Source organism: Fundulus heteroclitus, chromosome 17 (assembly GCF_011125445.2).
Source record: "Fundulus heteroclitus isolate FHET01 chromosome 17, MU-UCD_Fhet_4.1, whole genome shotgun sequence".
Classification (NCBI taxonomy): domain Eukaryota; kingdom Metazoa; phylum Chordata; class Actinopteri; order Cyprinodontiformes; family Fundulidae; genus Fundulus; species Fundulus heteroclitus.
In genome coordinates this window covers 17,572,175-17,592,378 of record NC_046377.1, presented here as the reverse complement: position 1 = coordinate 17,592,378, position 20,204 = coordinate 17,572,175, and the positions used below count along the sequence as shown (strand labels likewise).

General features: G+C 40.0%; 1 protein-coding gene across 2 annotated transcripts in view; it reads left to right on the top strand.

Moving 5' to 3' along the window:
- LOC105933984 overlaps positions 1-20,204 on the top strand; it is a 78,852-nt gene that overhangs the window by 33,091 nt on the left and 25,557 nt on the right. For both annotated transcript variants that reach the window (XM_036149121.1, XM_036149120.1), the window contains exons 8-10: positions 3,172-3,248; positions 5,519-5,624; positions 15,288-15,485. In XM_036149121.1, coding sequence (XP_036005014.1) covers positions 3,172-3,248; positions 5,519-5,624; positions 15,288-15,485 — 381 coding nt within the window. The remainder of the gene's footprint in view (positions 1-3,171; positions 3,249-5,518; positions 5,625-15,287; positions 15,486-20,204) is intronic.

Sequence of the window (20,204 nt, the reverse complement as noted above, 5' to 3'; positions counted from 1 at the left end):
GTCAGACAGGTGTGTCTGTGCGCAAGTCTGTTGGCGAAAACATTTGACCTCGAGGGGGAAAAATGACACCGTGTTTTCTGTGCTGTCGACCTTGAGGACAAGCGATGCCTTTATGACTCTTTGCGGCTCTTTCTTTTAACGAGCCACAAGACCCCCCAATCTGATCCCCGGGCGTGCCGCCGTCAGCCTCTAACTGCTTCTGTCCCGGAAGGTGTGGCTGGTCAGAGGAGAGGTTTGCAGAGAAATCAGGATGTGCCATATTAATAAAGATCAAACCGCTGGAGTGGATCATTAACTGGGGAACTCCGACCCAGATAGCAGGAGACGGTTGAAACCAATCACAGCACATACGACGACGGATGCCAGACCAAGAGTGTGCGGATCGCTCAATTAGTTTGTCTGTTGTTAAAAGGCTGATAAGGCAGCAGAGAGATAACCACAGCAGATATTTGAAGGTTCACCTCAGCTAAATATAAAAAAAGTCCCTCAGATCACAGCAGAGGTGGGTAGTAACTAGTTACATTTACTCAGTTACATTTACTTGAGTAACCTTTTGAACAAAAGTACTTTTAGCAGTAGTTTTTCTGCACTTTTACTTGAGTCAATATTGCTCAAGTATCACTACTCTTCAGTAAAATATCTGGCTACTCTACTAATTGCGAGGAACTTCCTGCATAAAGAATAGACTTGTTTAACCAAAGATGCACCAGAGAGACAAAAATCTAGAGTTTATGTTGAAGCAGGACTTCTTATTTGTGCACAAGCTTTGTTATTTTAATGTTATTTTCTATCTGCTGAGCTCATTGAGCCATTTAGAGGTCAAATGAACATACCATAAACGGTAAATATTGTCATTGTAAGTACTTCGCACTGTTCTAGCATATTATATACACATTAACTGCTGTACGCACTGTTTTCAAGTTTAATGTTGAAAAAGATTATTTAGAAAAGTGTTTTTCGTCTTTTGTGTTTTCAGTGTATCTTTAGTCTTTAAAGTACCTGAATTTGCCACATAAGCTTATATTTTTGTCTGATTACATAATTTTTTTAAATTAAATCATCAGCTGTTATGATTATTTACCCAGTACTTGATTAGCCTTCTTATTGAATACTTTTTTACTCTTGTGTAAAGACAACTTTTTACTATTTACTTGAGTAAAAATATGTTCAAATAGTACTTCTCTTACTTGAGTACAATTTTGGCTACTCTACCCACCTTTGGATCAGAGAAAATAATTAACATTTTATTTTTGTCTACATTTTTATGCATTTAAAATTTCTAAGGCAACAAAATGAAGACAATTCCAGCCTGATTGATCCGTCTGTTGGTCCTTTTTCTTTAGATTTACACGCTGCATTTTATTACAACCCTGTTTAGAGCATCTTCGTTTATGGATAAAAAGAATTGAGCTTCTCAGTAATTCAGGGTCACCACTTCTGCAAATTGCCCAACCGGGTTTAACTGAGTAACTGATAAATGCTGCTGGCTCTGGTTTAAATAAAAATCCACCGATTGGTTACAATGGCCAAGTTGAGATGGGAAAAGTGTGCTGATGGGAGGTTTGTGTGCAGTTTCAGAAAGGGGTGTCAAACCGGGCGCCCCCCCTTTCAGCCATCCCAGTTTTAAATGCACTTGAGAACAACATGCAACAACACAATATTTGAGCAGGCTTAGGCAGAGGCAGGCTTGGGTCTTTTCACATCCTTGTTCTCTGATTGCCATCCAGAGTTTCAATTCAATTTAATTTTATTTATATAGCGCCAATTCATGAAACATGTCATCTCAAGGCACTTTACAAAGTCAAATTCAATCAGATTATACAGATTGGTCAAAAATGTCCTATATAAGGAAACCAGTTGATTGCACCATGTGGAGGAGACATGATTGGTTGGTTAAGGCACTTCAGGGTTCATGCGGTGGGCTCTAGTTGGCACATGAATCAGATCTTCAGTTTTTATAGTATGCTGTGGGATTGTGTAATCATGAATTGTGGGGCTTAACATCCAACAACCAAACTTCTTATCCACTTGTAGCTTCAGCATCATTGGCTTGCAGCTTGGACTTAATAAATTGCAGCAAAACACATAAAACTGGCAGATTTGTGCAATTGGTAAACTGGAAGTCCTTGATCTTGTTTAGTAATTTTATAGCAATTACTGATAAAACTGAACGACTTGAAGAGTATGACCCAATCAGAATATAATGATATCTACGCAGCACCTGGAGAGACTAAATAAACCTTTTTTGAACTCGTAGTGCACAACAAAATGTATTTAAGGGCTAAAAAAATGGATTAAGCATATGTCCCCTTGAAGGTTAGTCAGATTTATAAACAAAATTCTAAACCCTGCATCATTTCTCCTCCAATTACATTTGTTTTGAGCAAAGATATAACATCCAAATAAATTGCATGTAAAGTTGTTTGTGAGATGACAAAATGTGGTAAAGTTAAGTTTTGTTCTCTCTAAATCACCTTGTTGGACCTAAAACTTTTCTGCCTCAGTTTAGCAACTTTTTTTTATACCAGACGAATAAAACACTCCTTTTGAAAACATACCATAAATCAGACTGAAAATCTTTGCATGAAGACATTTTTACACCGAAATGTTGCTTCATTAAAATAAACACACACTTAATTTGGAAAGAATTACATCAATCACATTCTGTTGCAGAAACATTCTCCATAAAATGATCAGGAGAATAACAGAGCTGTAAAAATAAAAAGGAATAAAGCAAAGTAAAAAGTGTTTTTGCTACTCAGAAGCCTTAAAAGGATGAACATGGCCATTGTAGTTTTCTTTTCAGGCAACCGTGAATATTTACAGTGGGACTAAATATGTCTGACTTTACTGGAAGCTTTTTTTTTTTCTTCTCTGTCTCCAGAACAATGTTTGCAGCTGGCATGCTTCTGCAGACAGGTGCTGCTCTGTTGCCCCATTTTCTGCCGTTATTTGCTCAGAGATTAGCAGCCATAATTGGGAGTACTACACGACTTTACTCGTATCTGAGCGCACACACGCGAGCACAAAAGACAAAACGCGCCTAAGTGTGTGTGCTTGTGCTGGAGGCTGCCACTCGAATGCCTCGTTGCCTGCAGTAAAACTGCAAACAGAATCATTTCCTCTGCCTCCACCGTCCTGATGGCGATGTTTTATCTGCGGTTTTGTCAGGTAACTCAAGGCCCGCCACAGCTGGCAGCTATTCTGAAAGGTGCGATTCCGCAGGGGAACTCCAGGACAATAAATCGGTGAGTGTGGAAAGGGTAACCTTTCACCCTTTCTTCTCCAGAAACACTTGAGAAATCAACTCTGATCCTGTGATAAGCACAAGACATGCATATTTGTCTTTCACAGACATGCACCGGTGCCGTTTGCAACTGTTATTCTGGTCAGAAAAGCCAAAGTATTGTTTATAACTTAGAGGCACTATAACGGAGGGCACGCGACGTACAGCAGGTGTGTGGTTAATCAGTCATGGGTCGTGTTGAACACAGCGTCTGTGCTCAGTCCGAGGGAGGCGGGGCCAGCGTGGGGGGATTCTTTGGGAGGATGCACCAGCATTTGGATCATGAGGGCCAGACGCCGTGCTGCAGTGGAATGGCTGCAGGTGCTCCACGTGGCTTAAAGTTGTTCTCTTCATCACAGATGAGTGAGAGCATCTGAAAGCATAAAGGCTGGTAAACCCGGCACACAACGATGCAACGGCACAAGGAGGATCTGGAGGATCTGGGAGGAGGGTTCACGCCCAAATTTGCATAATTCGGCTCAGAGAAAGAAGAGACCAAGTTCAGGATTATTTCTAATGACGGCGCCTCAGCACTTTAAACAAAACTACCAAAATGCAAAACATAATTTAGAATAATCCCATTTAATGTCATGAAACCCCCTTTTCACACCATAATTGCCTGTGGCCATCAATCTTTACGCCTCCCTCAGTGATTCTAACACCCCCCCTCTGTAACTGACATTTATGCATTCTTTGCACTGTTTTGCACAAGTCACTATTCACTTTACTTGTATTTATAGTTATATATATATATATATATATATATATATATATATATATATATATATATATATATATATATATATATATATATATATATATATATATATATGAATGAAAAATGTGTGTATATCTGGAGCATGTAACGAAAGTAATTTCCCTCTGGGATTGTTAAAGTATTTCTGATTCTGATAATTACATTGATAAGCAGGGTAAGAAAAAAGAAATCTACAAATGTAAGTAGTTTAAAACATTAGTACCTGAAAGGAACTATTCGCCAACACACAGCCATATATTTTTGGACGTGTTCAACAATAAAATGAAATGAGGGAGGGATACTTGGTTATGGTTTGCTTTTGAATGTCTCGTTTTTGTGCCGTGGTAATTTGTCAGACAAGCGAGTATAAAGGAAAGATAAATATCCGTCTAAAAGTGGCTTACAAGAATGCAATATGACCAATGAACTCCAGTTATATATTTTATTATTATCCATCCATCAATTTTCTAAAACATCTATCCCTTGTGGGGTAGTGAGGGGTGCTGGTGCCTGTCTTCAGCTGTCAATGGGCGAGAGGCGGGGTACACCCAGGAGAGGTCGCCAGTCTGTCACATTATTATTATTATTATTATTATTATTATTGAAAACTGTTATAAAGGAAAAAAATGACATCAACATTAGGATCCTGAAGACTGAAATGGGTAAAACATGGACTGAAGGACAATGTTTTTGAGACATCTATCCCTCCAAAAACTTTAGTCATGTGACCCTGAAATATACACATTGTAATCTGTTAAATAGGATATATTTGTTTTATCCATATTATTGTTATTTAATTTGACCAAACAAACGGTAACAAGCAGGAAATAGGGGGCATAATTAAAAACAATGCAACTGTGTAAAAGAGTGTCAGTTTTGAAAAGAAACCTAGATTTCAATTATACTTTAACCCTTCTCAATAATCAGTGGGGAAAACATTTAATATTATTAAAGCATTCAGACCCTTTATGTAATTGCTGAGCAGCTTTTTGTGTTTTTTGGGTGATTTATCCTCTGTGAAGACCTCCATGTCTTTGAGATTAGAATACCTCCACAGCTTCTCTGCGTGGTTTTATTTGTGGTTAATCAGGAAGACAGGAACATGGGCTGGACTCTTTCCCCACACGCCTCCTGTGTGCATGATGTGATTGCTGAAATCACTTTGGCAGCTCATGTTGTGCAAACACTGTTTAACCTAATGAAGGACTCCATATAATTATTCTGCATAGCCTAATGTCACAAAACCTAAAGCTGTAAACCTCGCAAAACATGTTCCTATCAGTCAAAAACATGTGGAGATTTCTCCATATTGTCACTTAATCCATGCATTACGATTCATTCTGGATACAGAAATGCCACATCGACCCTTGAACACGTTGCTGCTGATATTGGTCTGACAGAATGTGTAGAAGCCGATGTCACAAAGGTACAGAAGTCTGATTTGTTGAACATTTTCTCTCTTTTTTTTTTCACAGAATTGGTCTGAAGGAGATTCTGGGTCTCCATCTTCCTGGATCATAGACCTGAGTCCATCATCAGAAGCACTCGGATCCTCCGATTCTTCCCTCCAGTCCGACCAAAGTGGGTTTTTACTATCATTTTATCCTAAAAAAAAAAACACATTTATCACCTTATTGCCTCAGTGCTGAGGCCGCCACTGCAGAGCTTAACAAGAATACTTAATCAATGCAAGAACCCATCTTCACCATTAGCGTTTGATCCAATAAAAGCCCGGTGAGTCCCCGTCAGCTCCGCTTTATAGGAGCCATTGTCTCCTCACTGTCAGAGCCGTGTTTGGTGTTCCCTTGCCTCCGGTACACTTAAGCCCGCTAATCCTTGCAAGGGCCAGCTGGCCTGTTGAGTTGCCTTCACCTGTACGGCTGCCTAGTGCAGATTCATGAGCGATGGGTCCTGAGCAGCGTTTTACAGTACGAGCCACAAACCCTGGAAATCCTCTCCTCCTGCTAGCATTCATCCATCTGACCATAACCGCTTTCTGCTTATTTTCCTGCTGCTCGACCAGGATCAGTCATTGTGTGGCGACTCTAATGACGCATGGCTTGCTGTGTTTCTGCGTCCGTCACACTCGAGATGAATGCGCGTCGATGTCGCTCTGCAGCAAAATGGTTAGATCAGGGGTGCGGCGATGCAGGAACGCTACATGCCCAGATATCTCACTGCAGCATGACGCACAGTCCACCTAAAAGCCAAGGTCAAACGTATTTCTCTAGAAGCTGAAATACCCAAAGAGCTTCACAGTTTCATTAGATTTGCATCATTAACAACATATTTACTGTTTTCATGTTCTTTTTCCTCATCTCATACTATTAGACTGAGGGGATGAGGGCTTTGAGCAATAATTGTCCACAATATAGCGTATTTCAGTTATTGACAGCCCTAAATGACTTGTTTCAGCTGTTTGAGGAGGAAATTTATTGCAACGACCTCGGAGAGATGACACAACAGGGTAACAAAGTGTAGTGAAAAATGTTTTGCCCAGAAGGAATAGTGCATTTAATAAAATGGGCAAAGTTTTGGAGTGACAAACTTGATTTCATAGAGCATTGGTGAGGAGAGTTTAAAGGTATTCAGACCAGACTCAGATTCACCGGTTCTGTAAGCAGGAATGGGCCAAAATCACATTAGGTTAAAGGGCAACTGCACCAAAGTTTTTAGGCCAGATTCCGTATCGCTAAAGCTTAGTGTCCCTATATAAGCAAAAAATTAACTTTCTATCACTTTAACTGTATTTATAGCTGAAGATGTGGGCAAATGTAAAAGCTGTAGTGACAAATAATTGGCATTCCCCATGAGGTTTATTCATTTTTGCTCATCTGACAGGAAAATAAAAACACTAATTGAATCCGTAATAACCTTGATTTCAGATAACTAGATCTGCTCACAAAGAATTTAAAACAGGATTTAAATCCTCCTGCAGTTATATAAAACTGTCTGTTTTACGAGCTTCAGTTTTGGTTTCTGAATTTCTGTTTGTTTTTTGACCTTCCCAACAAAAAATACATATGTAAGACTGCAACTTTCCCCAAAATAATTCATTATCAAAATAACAATAAAATAGTTTTTAAATATTTTACCAATTAAGTGCTTTCCTTCTGTGTGCTGGATTTGTTTACTTTAGCATTTTAAGCCATTTAAAACTTATTACCAATATCTGTCATGCTGTTTCCAATAATCATTGCTCCTTTTGGGCCAGCTGAAAAGAAGCGGTTGTTTCAGAAATGTAGCAATAGTTTGGTATAAGTCCAGTTTACATTCCTACCTCAACATGGCCTATATTTGACTGCAAGAACATAAGAGCTCATGAAAGATTCCTGGTTTTTAAAACTCGAAAAAACTGTGAATGTTTTTGTTTTATTTGTATAACTATATTTACAGTCTGGCACTAAGTTACCATTATAGTATTTCTTCACCTCCTGTTTAAAGGTGCATAGTGCTAGTTTTGAAGTCAAATATTTTTCTTTCCTATACATTCCCTTAGTATCACCCAACGTGTCAAATTAGTTATTCTCTAAGTACCGTAGTTGCCACTATAGGCTGGATATTCAGTTCATGACAGTGATTTGGGCCGAATCCTCTGAGCGTGCGCCAGGATGTGACGCGTTCTGCATTCTCGTTCGCCTGGCTACTTTGAGTCTCCGCCATAATCAATGCATTAAGGCCCATTCATACCCTACGTTTGGCCTTCACGTCCGTATTTCTGTCCGTACGTTCTATCCGTTGACTCCTTCATACCTCCGTCCGTTGAGGTGCGCAATAACCAATATTTCCTCTAGGTGGCAGTGCTGGGTGCCAATAATTCGTCAAACATGGCGATGGTCCAAGACGTGATTTTGTTGTATTTGCTCCGTAAGTAAACTTTTTGTTTGTCCCTGTGCCCCGGACACGACACATCATATATGTGTGGGTAGTTGCGGACAAGCTCCGCAAGTCGTTCCTCGAATCCCGCCATTGTTTAAAGCCCAGAATTATAACCATCTTTGTGATTTTGTTGACATTTTGTAGTACAAACTCAATAGCGCCCCCACCGTTTCCGGTAGTATTGCTCCGTATTGATCCGTTTCGTCCGTAATCGTAATCTCCCAATTTTCGTGTCAAAATTTGGTCGAAATTGACGGTTAGAACGTATGAAACACTCCACACGTATCCGTCTTTTACGTGAGGTATAAATGGGCCTTTAGTCAGAGAACATGGGCTAACTTCAATATTTATAGCTTTCCTACCTCAAGACATTACACCTCTAATCAAAAGACCCGTGCAGTCGCAGCGGCAGATGTTTTTCCTCTTTCCGCATGTGGACAACACTGGTGTCATTTCAACTTGTTGCCAGAGGGGGCAGACGTCCTGGAACTTACGCTATGCTCCTTTTAAAGAGCAATGATCACACCAGTTCAGGGCTGTCTGAGTGCGTCACCCCCTGAGAGTGCCTGATGGTCTTGTTGAAAGTGTCCAATTTAAACCTATTATCCAAGAACACAATGAGTAGATTCCTCTTTAGCTTTAAAACACAGCCTCCTGGTCAGTGGCACATTGAAAAACAAGTCGTTGCTGTGGAAATTATGCAAACACGGAGAGAGAGACATCACCCGCAGGACCCCAGTGAGTGCTGACCTTTTCGAGGCCAAAGGCATGGTCACCCTCTGGGGGGGGGGGGGGGGGGGGGTCATCAGCAGGCCGTGGGGAGGTCAATCTTGAGGTCATGCTTCCTCTAAAAGACATGGCCAGTGTGTGGCTCGTCTTTGTGTGGAAAGGTGAGGTTTGGTCACTCAGGAGGTGCGAGCAGTTCAATCTAATTGTAACAGTTTGTAAAATTCTAATTGATTTAAGTTTGTATAAGTGTGGAACGTGACTTTTATAAGGCTGGATAAGTGTGGACTTAAATTTCAAAAGTTAATATTTGAAAATACTGATATGTTGCTTGATACAATATCCATTCACCTTCAAGGTTCCATATTTCAGGTTCAATTCCCAGTCTAGGGCTCTGCATGTGGAGTTTGCATGTTCTTTCAGTGCATGGGTGGTTCCTCTCCTGCTATTTCAGCACAATCTACAATCACACCTGATTTCTTTAACTTTCCCCATAGGTATGACTATGTGGAAGCATTGGTGCTTGTCCTTTGTGTCTGTATTGTCCTGTGACGGACCGGTGACCTCTCATCTTGTCCAAAGACAGCTGGAGATGGGCATCACGCCCCCAACCGCTCGGCAAGGATGAACAGGAATAGACAAAGGTAGAGGAAGAAGAAGGAATTGTGAATAAAATCTTGAAACGGACAGCGTGGCAAGGGTCGATCAATAAGCCAAACTTTTTTTTTTAGTCCACCGTTCTGAAAATGTTGAACAATTTTCCTTTTTGAACGTCTTTTCCTGGCATGAGTCGCTCACCTCCTTGGATCGATGTAAGCTTTTTGAGCGATTGGGAGATTAAAGCACAGCCAGAAACCAGCTGCGATAAGTTGCTCCTGCTCCCCGGCCAGCCCCACGACAACAGCTTTGTCCGCGTTTGCTCATCAGCCATTCATAGCTGGAATAATCCCTCCCCTCATATTTGTTTCACGGTTGTTCCTCGCCGGCCCGAGTCACTCCCCGCTCGGTTTAGCATTCAGCTGCTTACTAAAGACGTTACCGTCCGAATGGATGTAGCGATGTGCGGGGCCACTAATCTGAAATGACCCTGCTGAATTGTTCCAGGGGAAGCTGAGGAAGCTCGGGGGACGATTAGGCTGCTAAAAGACAGAGATGATTCTTGCAGAGATTAGTCATGTAGTGAGCAAGGATCTCTTCCCCCCCCCCCAGAGGACCACACACTGGCAGTGTAGCCATGTCACTATTGTGTCTAAGCCACTGTGGACTTGCAGGCTATTGTCTCAGAAATCCTTCAACCTGGACTCAAGGCCTATGATTGGCACTTGTCAGGACTGATGGAGAGGCTGAGATGTTGGGGCAAAAGGCATCAATGAAGGAGGCCTGAATGGAAAATCCCCTGGCCATGAATAATAATTCGCAGGATTTTCCCTTTTGCTCCTCCTTCCCCCTGTTCTGCCATTAAAGTTCAGGGAAGCGTCATCGGAAAGCCGATTGTCTCGCTGATGCTCATCCTTTTCTCAAACACGCAAAGAAAAAGATACACATCCAACCTTCTTGCCTCTGGCTGGTGCGCTGGATGGTTAAGGGGTGGGCAGTTTATGTTGTGGGTGGCTGTGTGTGTGTTTTTTTTTTTTTTTTGTCCCTGGTGGCCTTTCTGAGATCACCGAGGGGATTTGACTCGGCCGCTTGCAGCCAAATCCAGATATCTGCCGCGCTCAGATGCTGCGGTTGGTATGGTAACCTATTTGCTGGGGTTTTATATGAGCTGTTGTTTCCAGCTTGACCTGCCCGGCAATCACTGCTGCGCATTCATGGATTAGAGCGTGCTGCAGGGTTGGAAAGAAAGGGTTCGGATCCTGAATAATTGTAGTCGGAGCTGAAATCAGTAGATAGTTTTCTTGTCCGCGTTAATCATCAGCCCACTTCATATAGATGTCCTCCTGTTTCACTTTTTTTATTTATTTTTTATTGGTCAGAAAACTAAATTCACCCTGTATAATTCAAATAAATATGTGGGAAGTAAAATGTAACAAATAAAAAGCTTAATTAACCTGATTGTAGAATTGTTTGGCAGTGTAGCATTAAGAATTGCTGTCTTAATGCCAAAGAGAGCCCAACGTGAAAAGGAAGAACTCAAAAGCGTAATATATCCTCTTCAAATTTGCCTTATAGGTCAGCAGGTTCCAGTAGTCTTGGTGGGGCAGAGTAAGCAATGCCACCCTTGGGTATAACTCAGTAACGTGTCAAAGGCTTACAATTTGCAAAGCATGGTAAGCAGAATCCACAACTAGAGGATGATGAGCCCTTCCCTCTGAACCGTTAAAAACTCTTTGAAATAACCTTTTAATTACTTGGAATCATTGGATTGGACACAAAGTTTTTTTCATACATTTAAGCAAAAATCTGTTCAGTTTATTAAACACTACTGGCAGTATGTACTTTGGCTTGATAGGACCATGATTGTGTTTCAGCAACAAGCACCTCAAATGGGTCTAGCGTGGCAAAAAATGATGAACATAAGGAAAACCGCCTTTCCCAATGGCTCTAGGAACCCTGTTAGACTTGTTCTCATGAACATGTTTGAAATATCGGGACTTGACACACAATCGTCTCCCATTTTAGTCCTCAGACATAAATCCTCTAGAAATCATGCTGGATTGAGTTGAAGAAGAGGTGACCAAGGACTCTGGATGATCTGCAGAGATTGTAGAAGGATTAAAGATTATTAAAGTATTTCTGATTCTGATTCTCTGTCAGTTTTATTCTGTCACATGACACCACAAAGTTAAAGCAAAGTTTTGTCCTGCTGGCAAAGAGATGTTGTCCTGTCGTAATGCCGACAAAGGTAAGAATAATGGCCGCTGATTTCATAGCCACTGAATATATGTGGATGACATGTTACCCATGACTCATAAGTAATCAATTGTTAAACTACTGAGCTATAAACTGGACTCTGCACCACATTTGCACATTTGCATCATTGCATCTCTAGCATTAGGAATGCTGCCAAATTTAGTTTCTAAATGCACTCTTGCACAAATGCCTTTTGCACAATCATTCTGCACATACAAATGGTTTTAAACTACTCACCTGTACACTATGATCACACACTGTCTCTTTCTCCTGCATTGTTTACATTTCAATTGTTTACTTCTAATCACCGCTGCACTTTAGAATGTAATTTACTAGCTGTATGCAACGAAATTTCGTTCTGTACGCACTCTGTCATACAAAATGACAAATAAGGTTGTCTAAGTCTAAGAAAGTCAACTTTTCATGGTTTTTATATAGAAAGAAGGAAACTTGTGATTAAACATTAAGAAATTTTATAACAGCAGTACTGTATAAAAGTCATGGAAATTAAAATCTGGATCAATGAATAGTTAGGGAGTGCTACATATTTCAAGTATTTGTTCATTTTGATGAGCGAGATTGTTCTGGAGGCCCATGAGGTGGCCTTCAATTTAGCCCCGCCCCCGACAGCAAAACAGTGTCAGCTTGTAGTGACATTGAAGCTGAAGGAACTCTGCAGTGACATGAAAACATCTCTCATTGAAAAAAAAACTGCAGCATAAAATGAGAATATCATAAGTTTTTACTTTCTAAAAACAGTTGAATTTTCAATGTCTCATTTTTCAATGCCAAATCTGTTTTTCGGTGTCATTGCGATTGATTTTTCGATGTTTAATTTTTCAATGTTTGAGTTTACGATGCCAAATCTCTTTTCAATGTCGCGGCAAGCTGTCACTGTTTTAGTGCCATAGAGACAACACCGGCTTCATCGGTGATGACTTTAGTCTTCCCAGGGACTGTAGAAGGTGTAGGAAAACATTTTTCTCTAAGAATCACTGGTTATAAATGCTTGAGATGCATACACCTTTGAGGAATCACTTTTAAAATTAATAATTGATTTTAAAGAAATCTAAAAATGTATTGAGATACACCTGTATGTAACTGGTTCAAGGATATATTTTCTTTTTAGCTTTTTGCAAATTAATATTTTCCCTTGCCATTCGTCTTGATGTCAGAAAGATGTTTTGCGTTGCACAGGAGAAGGAATGATGAATTTTATGCCGTGAAGATGAATAAATTCCCAACCCCTGTCGTCCGTTTTGGTGACACTGGAGCTGCAGCAGGACACGGAGGCGTGTGATTGTGTGCAGTGTGGTGGAAGACGTCCTGTCAAATGAGACATGGCTCCATCAATCTGCGCCGCTGACCTTTGCACGCTCGCCGGCGGGATAAATGAATTCCCTCCGTCGTGTTTCGGAAAACTCAATGAATCCAAACCACGGCTGCTTCTCGTCTGGTCACGCTAATGAATGCAAACATCTTCGAACGTATCGCATTTAGTATTGCTGCACATGCGCGTCTTCAAGAAGCAGTCATTCTGCAAAGAAAAGAACTTATAGAAGCTGCTGTAGAAGACAATGCTACCCTTCTTTAGTCTCGAGTCTGCATTGATGGAGCTCTTTGTCTCCACACTTCTGCACCAAGAAGTGTATTCTGCGGAGGTTGAACTGGGAGATAATGGGACTCTTAATTGGCTGGGCTTTTACAAAACTGATGGCTGTTTAAGTTTCAAGGGCAGAGCTCGCTCCATAGTGTGGCTCTGAAAGGACTGAATGGAAATGTAACTCCTGCATGTGAGAGAACAATGAGATGAGAAAAGAAACGGCCTGTAGTGGCCGCTTCCATGCAGATCATCATGAATACAAATGTGTTTTTCTTGCTCCGGACTTTTTTCATTGTTGGGTTTAATTTAAAAAAAAATAGCAACCTTAAACGGCTTTCAGATGGTTCACACAATGTCTTGCATTCCTTGGGATTTTAGTAACAAGAAGCGCGCCACAACAATTGAAGTTTAAAACGTTTGTTGAAGACAATAGTGGAATACCATAGGGAACAAGGTTAGTAGATTTTGACAGAGAATGGAGACTCTGGAAGCTGATAAAGCAACCCAAAGATAGTACACACAGAAGAGAATAAGAAATTATTGAAGTGTGTGAAAATATATGGGAGGATGAGGATAAAGCAGGTTGAGATAATTGGGATGAAGAATGGATGGCGTGGTATGATGACGGTAGGGGATGGGAACGAGAGACGAAGGAGTTGGGGATAATTGAGGTAGGAATGAAGAATGAAGGGGATTAGGGATGCAAAAAGAGGGGGATAAGGGATCTAGGAGTTAGGGATGAGGGTCAAGGTATGAAGGATGAAGAAATGAGAGGGCTAGGATGATGAATAAAGGATGCAAAGCATGAGGGATGAAGGAGGTAGGTATATGAGATGAGGTATGAAGGAGGTAGGGATAGGAGCAGAAGGGTGTATGGGTGAAAGGAATAAGGGATAATCAAGGTAGAGATGAAGATGACGATATTAGATCTTGGAATATTGAAAAGTGCGTGCTGACGAGTTGCCAAAGCAGAGCGCTTGTTAGATGCATCCTGTGGCTCAACGCTCCTGATGACAAACATCAGTTTCACCCTACAGCTTAAAAAGTTAATGTATGCCAGAAGGGAGGTTGGCTACTGGGTTTAATTACAATTAGATACCAAGTGTTGTTCTAATTAGTTTTAGTGTTTAAAACGCAGGCGAGACAGGAGCAGAAGGCAGAGAAGTTGTAACCTAAGACTTTAGGGATGATGGATCAGTAATGAGGAGATGGGAAAAGTGAGTGAGGATGCAGGAAGAGATGAGGGAAGAATGAGCTGGGAAGGGGAGGTGTAGAGGTAGAGGAGAAAGGGAATAGGGGTTAAATAGGTAAGGATTAAAAAAAGTATGTGTTAAGCACAAAGGAAAACAGATGAAGTAGGCAGGAATAAAGGGTGAGGGAGGAAGGTAGTAGTGAGTATAGTCATAGAAATAAATCAGTCTGAGAGATAAACTATTTCCTCCCCATTTATGTCCATTCGTTGTCTATACCCACTTTTTCTGTATACCCACTTTTTTTTTCCCCCTCATGGGGGGGCTGGTGCCTGGTGCCTATTACCAGCGGTCTTTGGGCGAGAGACGGGGTCCATCATGGACGCACACACTCACACCTACGGACAATTTGGGCAGACTAACCCAACAGTGTTGTTTTTCGATTGGGGAGAGGAAGCTGGAGTACCTGGAGAAAACTCACCTATGCACAGGGAGAACATGCAAAAGAGAAGCTTTAAGCCTCCAGTTTTAGCACCAATTTAAAAAGAGTCAGGAGATTTGAGTTTTTCAGATCAATAAGATTTTTTTTTTTTTTTGGATCAATCTTCAATACTTATACTTGGTCACATTAATATGAGAAATAACCATAAACTTGTAATCTAGAAATGCATTTATTAACAGTCCACCTGTCTAATGATTTCACGACGCTCAAGAAACTAAGAAAGATTTAAGCAGACAATGTTTTTATTTTAACTCAAAAACTAAAGTTAAATGTTCAAATGAGAAGTTTTATGAATGGGAAATTTAATTCTAAATGACTGGTTCATGATCTAATATCAAGGGTTTATTAACGCATGAGTTTAAAGATGCAAATGCCTACGTTAACGAGAACGAGATGCGGGGAAGAGGAATTGAAGGCTAGCTTTAAACTCCAGAACCACCAAGCTTAAATAAAGGACAAGTTCACATTAAAGGTTTAATGTGCCCCCACAGACGATGAGAACCCTGCTAAGGAGGAAGTCCGTCTTCCGGAAAGGAACAGCCCAGTTCTGTATTCGGATGGAGAAGGAGCGGAGAGGAGGCAGAGGATGGAGGAGAGGAAAACCAAGGCGCTGTTCATGCTCTCCAAACTGCAGGACAGCACGCCTCGTCAGGACAGGAGCAGCAGGAGCCGCTCCAACTTCGAGGACTGTGAGTTCATCGTAACAGTTTAAGCATTTCTATTTCAAACCCGACCTGAACAATCAGACTTCATCGGATGCTTAAATACTAACTTACTAATGTGGTTCCCACAAAGTGCATTTAGAGTAGAGTGAAAAATATATTTGCAGATTTTATTTCTGATCTCATTGACTAAATGGTGTCCTTCCTTCCTTCTCTGTTACTTGTCCATCCTTTCTTTGCTCACTTCCTTTCTTTTGTTCTTCCTAATTTCCTTCCTGGTTCTTCCTTCCTCTCCTGTGTCCTTTCTTCTTTCCTTCCTCGTGTTCTTCCTCTCTTGACTTCTTTCTGAGCTTTCTTCCTTCTTTTCTTGTCTTTATTTTTCTCACTTTTTGTGTCCTAGCACCCTTTCTAGTGCCCTTCCTTCTTTGTTTTTTATAACTTGTGTCCTTCTTTCTTTAAGTTTTGTTTTGTATCACTCCATTTCTTTTCCCTAATTTCTTTGCCTTTTTCTGTCTTCCTTTCTTCCTTCCCTGAGTCCTTCTTTTCATGACTACTTTCCTTTTAATGTCGCTATGTGCTTCCTACCAGCTTCCTGTCACCTTCTTTCTTTCCTTCTTCCTTTCCTTGTGTGCTATCCTGTTTCCTTTTCACCTTTCAAATACTGGAAAGCACATATTTGCATAAATACATGGTGCAGTAATCATTTATTCTCTATTAGATTTTCATCAAGAATTCCTGTTTTTTACGTAATCAGGTCACATTCTACATTATTTTCATAGGATTTGCTAAATATTAACAGAAAAGTAGCACTTTGACAATGTCAAGGAATATTTCTCCCTGGTTGTAATAAGCGTTGTTTATTACACGTTATCTCTTCCTGTCAACCCTTTCTTTACCGTCTGTTTAAACAAGTCGTGAAAAAAAAAAAAACACACAAGCACATCAATGTGTTCACCACTCTAGCCAGAATATGTACCCTTAATTACACCACTTGATTTTCAGAATAGCCTTTATTTCTGCAAACAGCAATTTTTGGCCAGGGGGTCTCCAGTTTCCCTCAAGTGGCTAATTTCTGGCATCTCGGTTCGTGTGAGAGCGCTGGGCCTGATGGCTGCAACAATGGGCGCCGACGGCTAAGATCGTGGCTGGAGAGGCCGGCCCGCTGCATGGGTCAGTCGGGTCAAAGTTTTGTGATGAATGGGGCTGATTGCGCAGGTTTATACTCGGATCATAAGGAGGATGGAGAGCTCTGCAGCTGGCGTCAGTATTTTACAGCAAGATTTTAGCTAAATGGGTTTTAGACTGGAAACAATGACCAGAAACCTGTTCAGTTCTATTCTGATGCTGACCTGAAACAAGTTTACTGAGCTCTAACTACCCCATGTTTGTTACATGGTTTTATACTTTCCTGGTTGTTTTTTTTATTATTATTATTAGTTTTTTGGCAATGAGAGCCTTTATTCAGTGTTTTAGACAGGAAATCGGTAATGAGAGAAGGGAAGAAGGCATACAGAAAATGGGAATTTCCTGGGGGTTGGGAATCAAACCTCAGCTGCCGCCTGCAGGCCTCCATGTCTGCGGTGCCAACTCTTCAGCTACACTTAACCACTCTGATTGTCTCTGTGTGTTTGTTAAGGTAGAACAAAATTATACCTGTAATATAAATGTATTGATTTATATCAACAAATGTCCTGGATATTGAGATTATGTATTTCTATTATGCAAACAAAGAAAATATAAAGTCTAATATATACTTGTCTTAAAAAAATTGCGTAGTACTTTTGTTAAATACATTTTAATGTTTTGATATTTACTATTTACTCAATAGATTTGAGTATATTTTTGCTTGGGTATGACATAAGATATTGTGATAAATGCATAATAATCAGAATAAGTAGAAACACTGAGTTCAGGCATGTGACTCGTCATACATCTGAGCCTCGATGTCCTGGTACTCATACTCAGCTATATTTACCTTTTTTTTACTTTTCTCTTGTAATTTCACATTAGCAAATCCGGGGCTTTATGTTTGGATTTTCTTTGAGGCCTTATTTTTTTTTTAGAAATTAGAAACAAAGATTGAAAAATATCTAGAGGACTCAATAATTCAATATTATTGTTTTAACATGATCCTGTACATCAGTTTTGTTTTTTTCAGAATTTTCAAAAAAGAAATCTTCAGAAAAGTTAAAAGTATACATTAATATTTTACTAAGACACCTTTAATTTGTTTAGTCTGTCTTTTAAAATTATTATTAATCGGGCTCTGCTTTCAGATTTGTGTTTTACACCCTTGTTTAGGTAATGTAAAATTTCTCGTGTCTTCTACCAGCTCAAATGTATATTTATTTACTTCAAAAGTTGGATAAAATGCGTCATTAACAACTGTACTGAAAGCTACTCAGTAATGCGAAAAGGGGAAGCAGTCTGCTCACCATCCGCCATGCTGCAGCTTTTCCTGACCTGTGTTACTAAAGGTACTAAGTTACATGTAAGGACATGTGTTGAATTAGTTATGTTTATAAAGTTTTTTTTTTCATAGCTCATGCACAGCTTAAATTAAAATGTCGTCTTTCTGCAAAAACCCTGTTGGTGGAAATAAAGTCAGCAGTTTTACATTGTAGTGAAATCAAAATAACAGATATGGGACAAAAGTGTTTTATTTACCAGCTGAAAGATTCTGGCTTTGTAAAACATAACTCAAGAAAAATAATGTTATATTGTGGCGACCAATGGCAGATCTTTTCCCTCAGATTAAGCATTGAACTTGGCCACAGTGCTCTTAATGGGCCTGGTTTGTGTGATTGCTCTGACTTAAACTGATAAGTCTGTTACTTCATGACCATATTCACAATGGATAAAACCTTTTGGATTAAGGGTAAAACATCTATGAAAAACATGGTAGATGGAAGATGCCCAGTTGCCCTCTATTTTAGCAGTAAGGACACACAGCGGGAAATATTTAAAGGATTTCTGTTAAATCTGATGATTATGATGCAAATGAAAACCCAATAACCAGTTTCCATGAACTTTACTAACTCAATAGCAATTAAAAAAATATGTTTTTAATATAATAGCTTATTGAATTTGTACTGCACTTAAAATTTTTCATTCTTAAAGTTCTACAGTATAAAGCAACCAAAAAATGTACAGAAACTTAATGGACGGCAGCTTGAGTAGAAGAGTAGAAAAAGAGTAGAAAAAGTTGAGTAGAAAAAGTTTCTTTCAAAGACCTAAAATACAGCTAAAAACACAAAAAGTCATCAGTGTGTGATTACTTTCCAAGAGATATAGACTCTCTTTGATGGTCCATGTGTTTAATTGATGAGATATTTATAAAGCTCTTATTGTTGTTAAAGAATCTGCAGTTTATTTTTGCCTTTTTGAGTGTTCACTCATGGATGGTTTATGGGTTCATTAAAGTTTCTCTCTTTCAAACCACCGTCTGCCAACCGTCCAGACTCTTGTGGCCCCTCATTAGACTCTAAATGGACTAACAGCTTTTAATTGGTCTTGTTTCATCCAACACCGACTGCTTGCCAGTGGATTCCCAAAATTCTCTTCCCTCCACGCCCCGCACGCCAGTAACTTCCTGTACTCGGCCACCCATCTTCCATTCAGCCCAGTGACCCTTCAGGGTCACCGTGGGTTAGTGGGAGCTGCCATGTGGCTCGTGTTTGAAGTCAACAGTCATTCATGTGGGGAAGAGAAGGAGTAAAGTGAGTATGTACACAAGGACAAAGAGCAGATTGAGTCATTTGCTCATTACGAGGTGGCCCAAAGCTGCTGCCTTGGTGAAGAAACGGTGACCCATGAATGAGCTGGTCTTCAGTTCCACTTCAGCGACCCTCCTATGACTTCTGGGATCTTCAGTGATTTCCAAGCTAAACCTGTGATGTTCCTTCACTTCGGCAGGTTAAGGTTCCCTTGGATTACTGGCATTGAAATAAAACTGTCTGTTTAATTTAATTGTTTTTTTAATATGTTACATAAATAGACAAGAACCAATCAAATGAGCACTTCTTTGAAACTGTGGTGAGTTTGGACAAAGATAAATTTGTGAATTCCAAATTTTTCAGCCAGACGGTGAAAATCCTCATACTTACCAAAACCCTTTTTGCCACGCGGTTTTATGCAAAATAGGGTTGTGATGTAGAACCGTCTTAAACCACAAAGGATAATGGTCATTCTCAACCTATCCCTTCTAGATTTATAGGTATAAAGTAACAGTTTAGGCGAATGCATTAAATACCTACTATGCTCATGTTTGTTTATACTATGTGTCAATGAGAAGCTCTTTACTTACTGTAGACGTCAGGGATCTTGCTAGTGCATTTTGATAGTTGTCAAAATTACACTGAAATTAGACCATTATGAGCGTAATGGATGTTTAAGAGTAACATAAAAAGGTCAGGAAAGCTCTTGACTGTGCATCAAAGCAGTTTTAAACCTCCTGACCAACATATGCTAGCGCTAGCTGTTATTAGCTTGATGAACAGCCACGTTTGAGCTGCGCAACGCACCTCTCCGCTGCGGGAATGCTTCCAGAGAAGCAGTGAAACGACACACAAGTAGTAGTAATTAAAATAAAATAAAAAATTGTTATTAGTTTATTATTAGCAGAATCTGAAATAACCAGTCAGTGTCAACATAGTATTTGGCAGGCTTTAACAATCATGTTGGGAGCATATAGAAGTTCTCATAAGATGAGCAAGAATTGATCCCTGTAGAACTCCAGATCCAAAA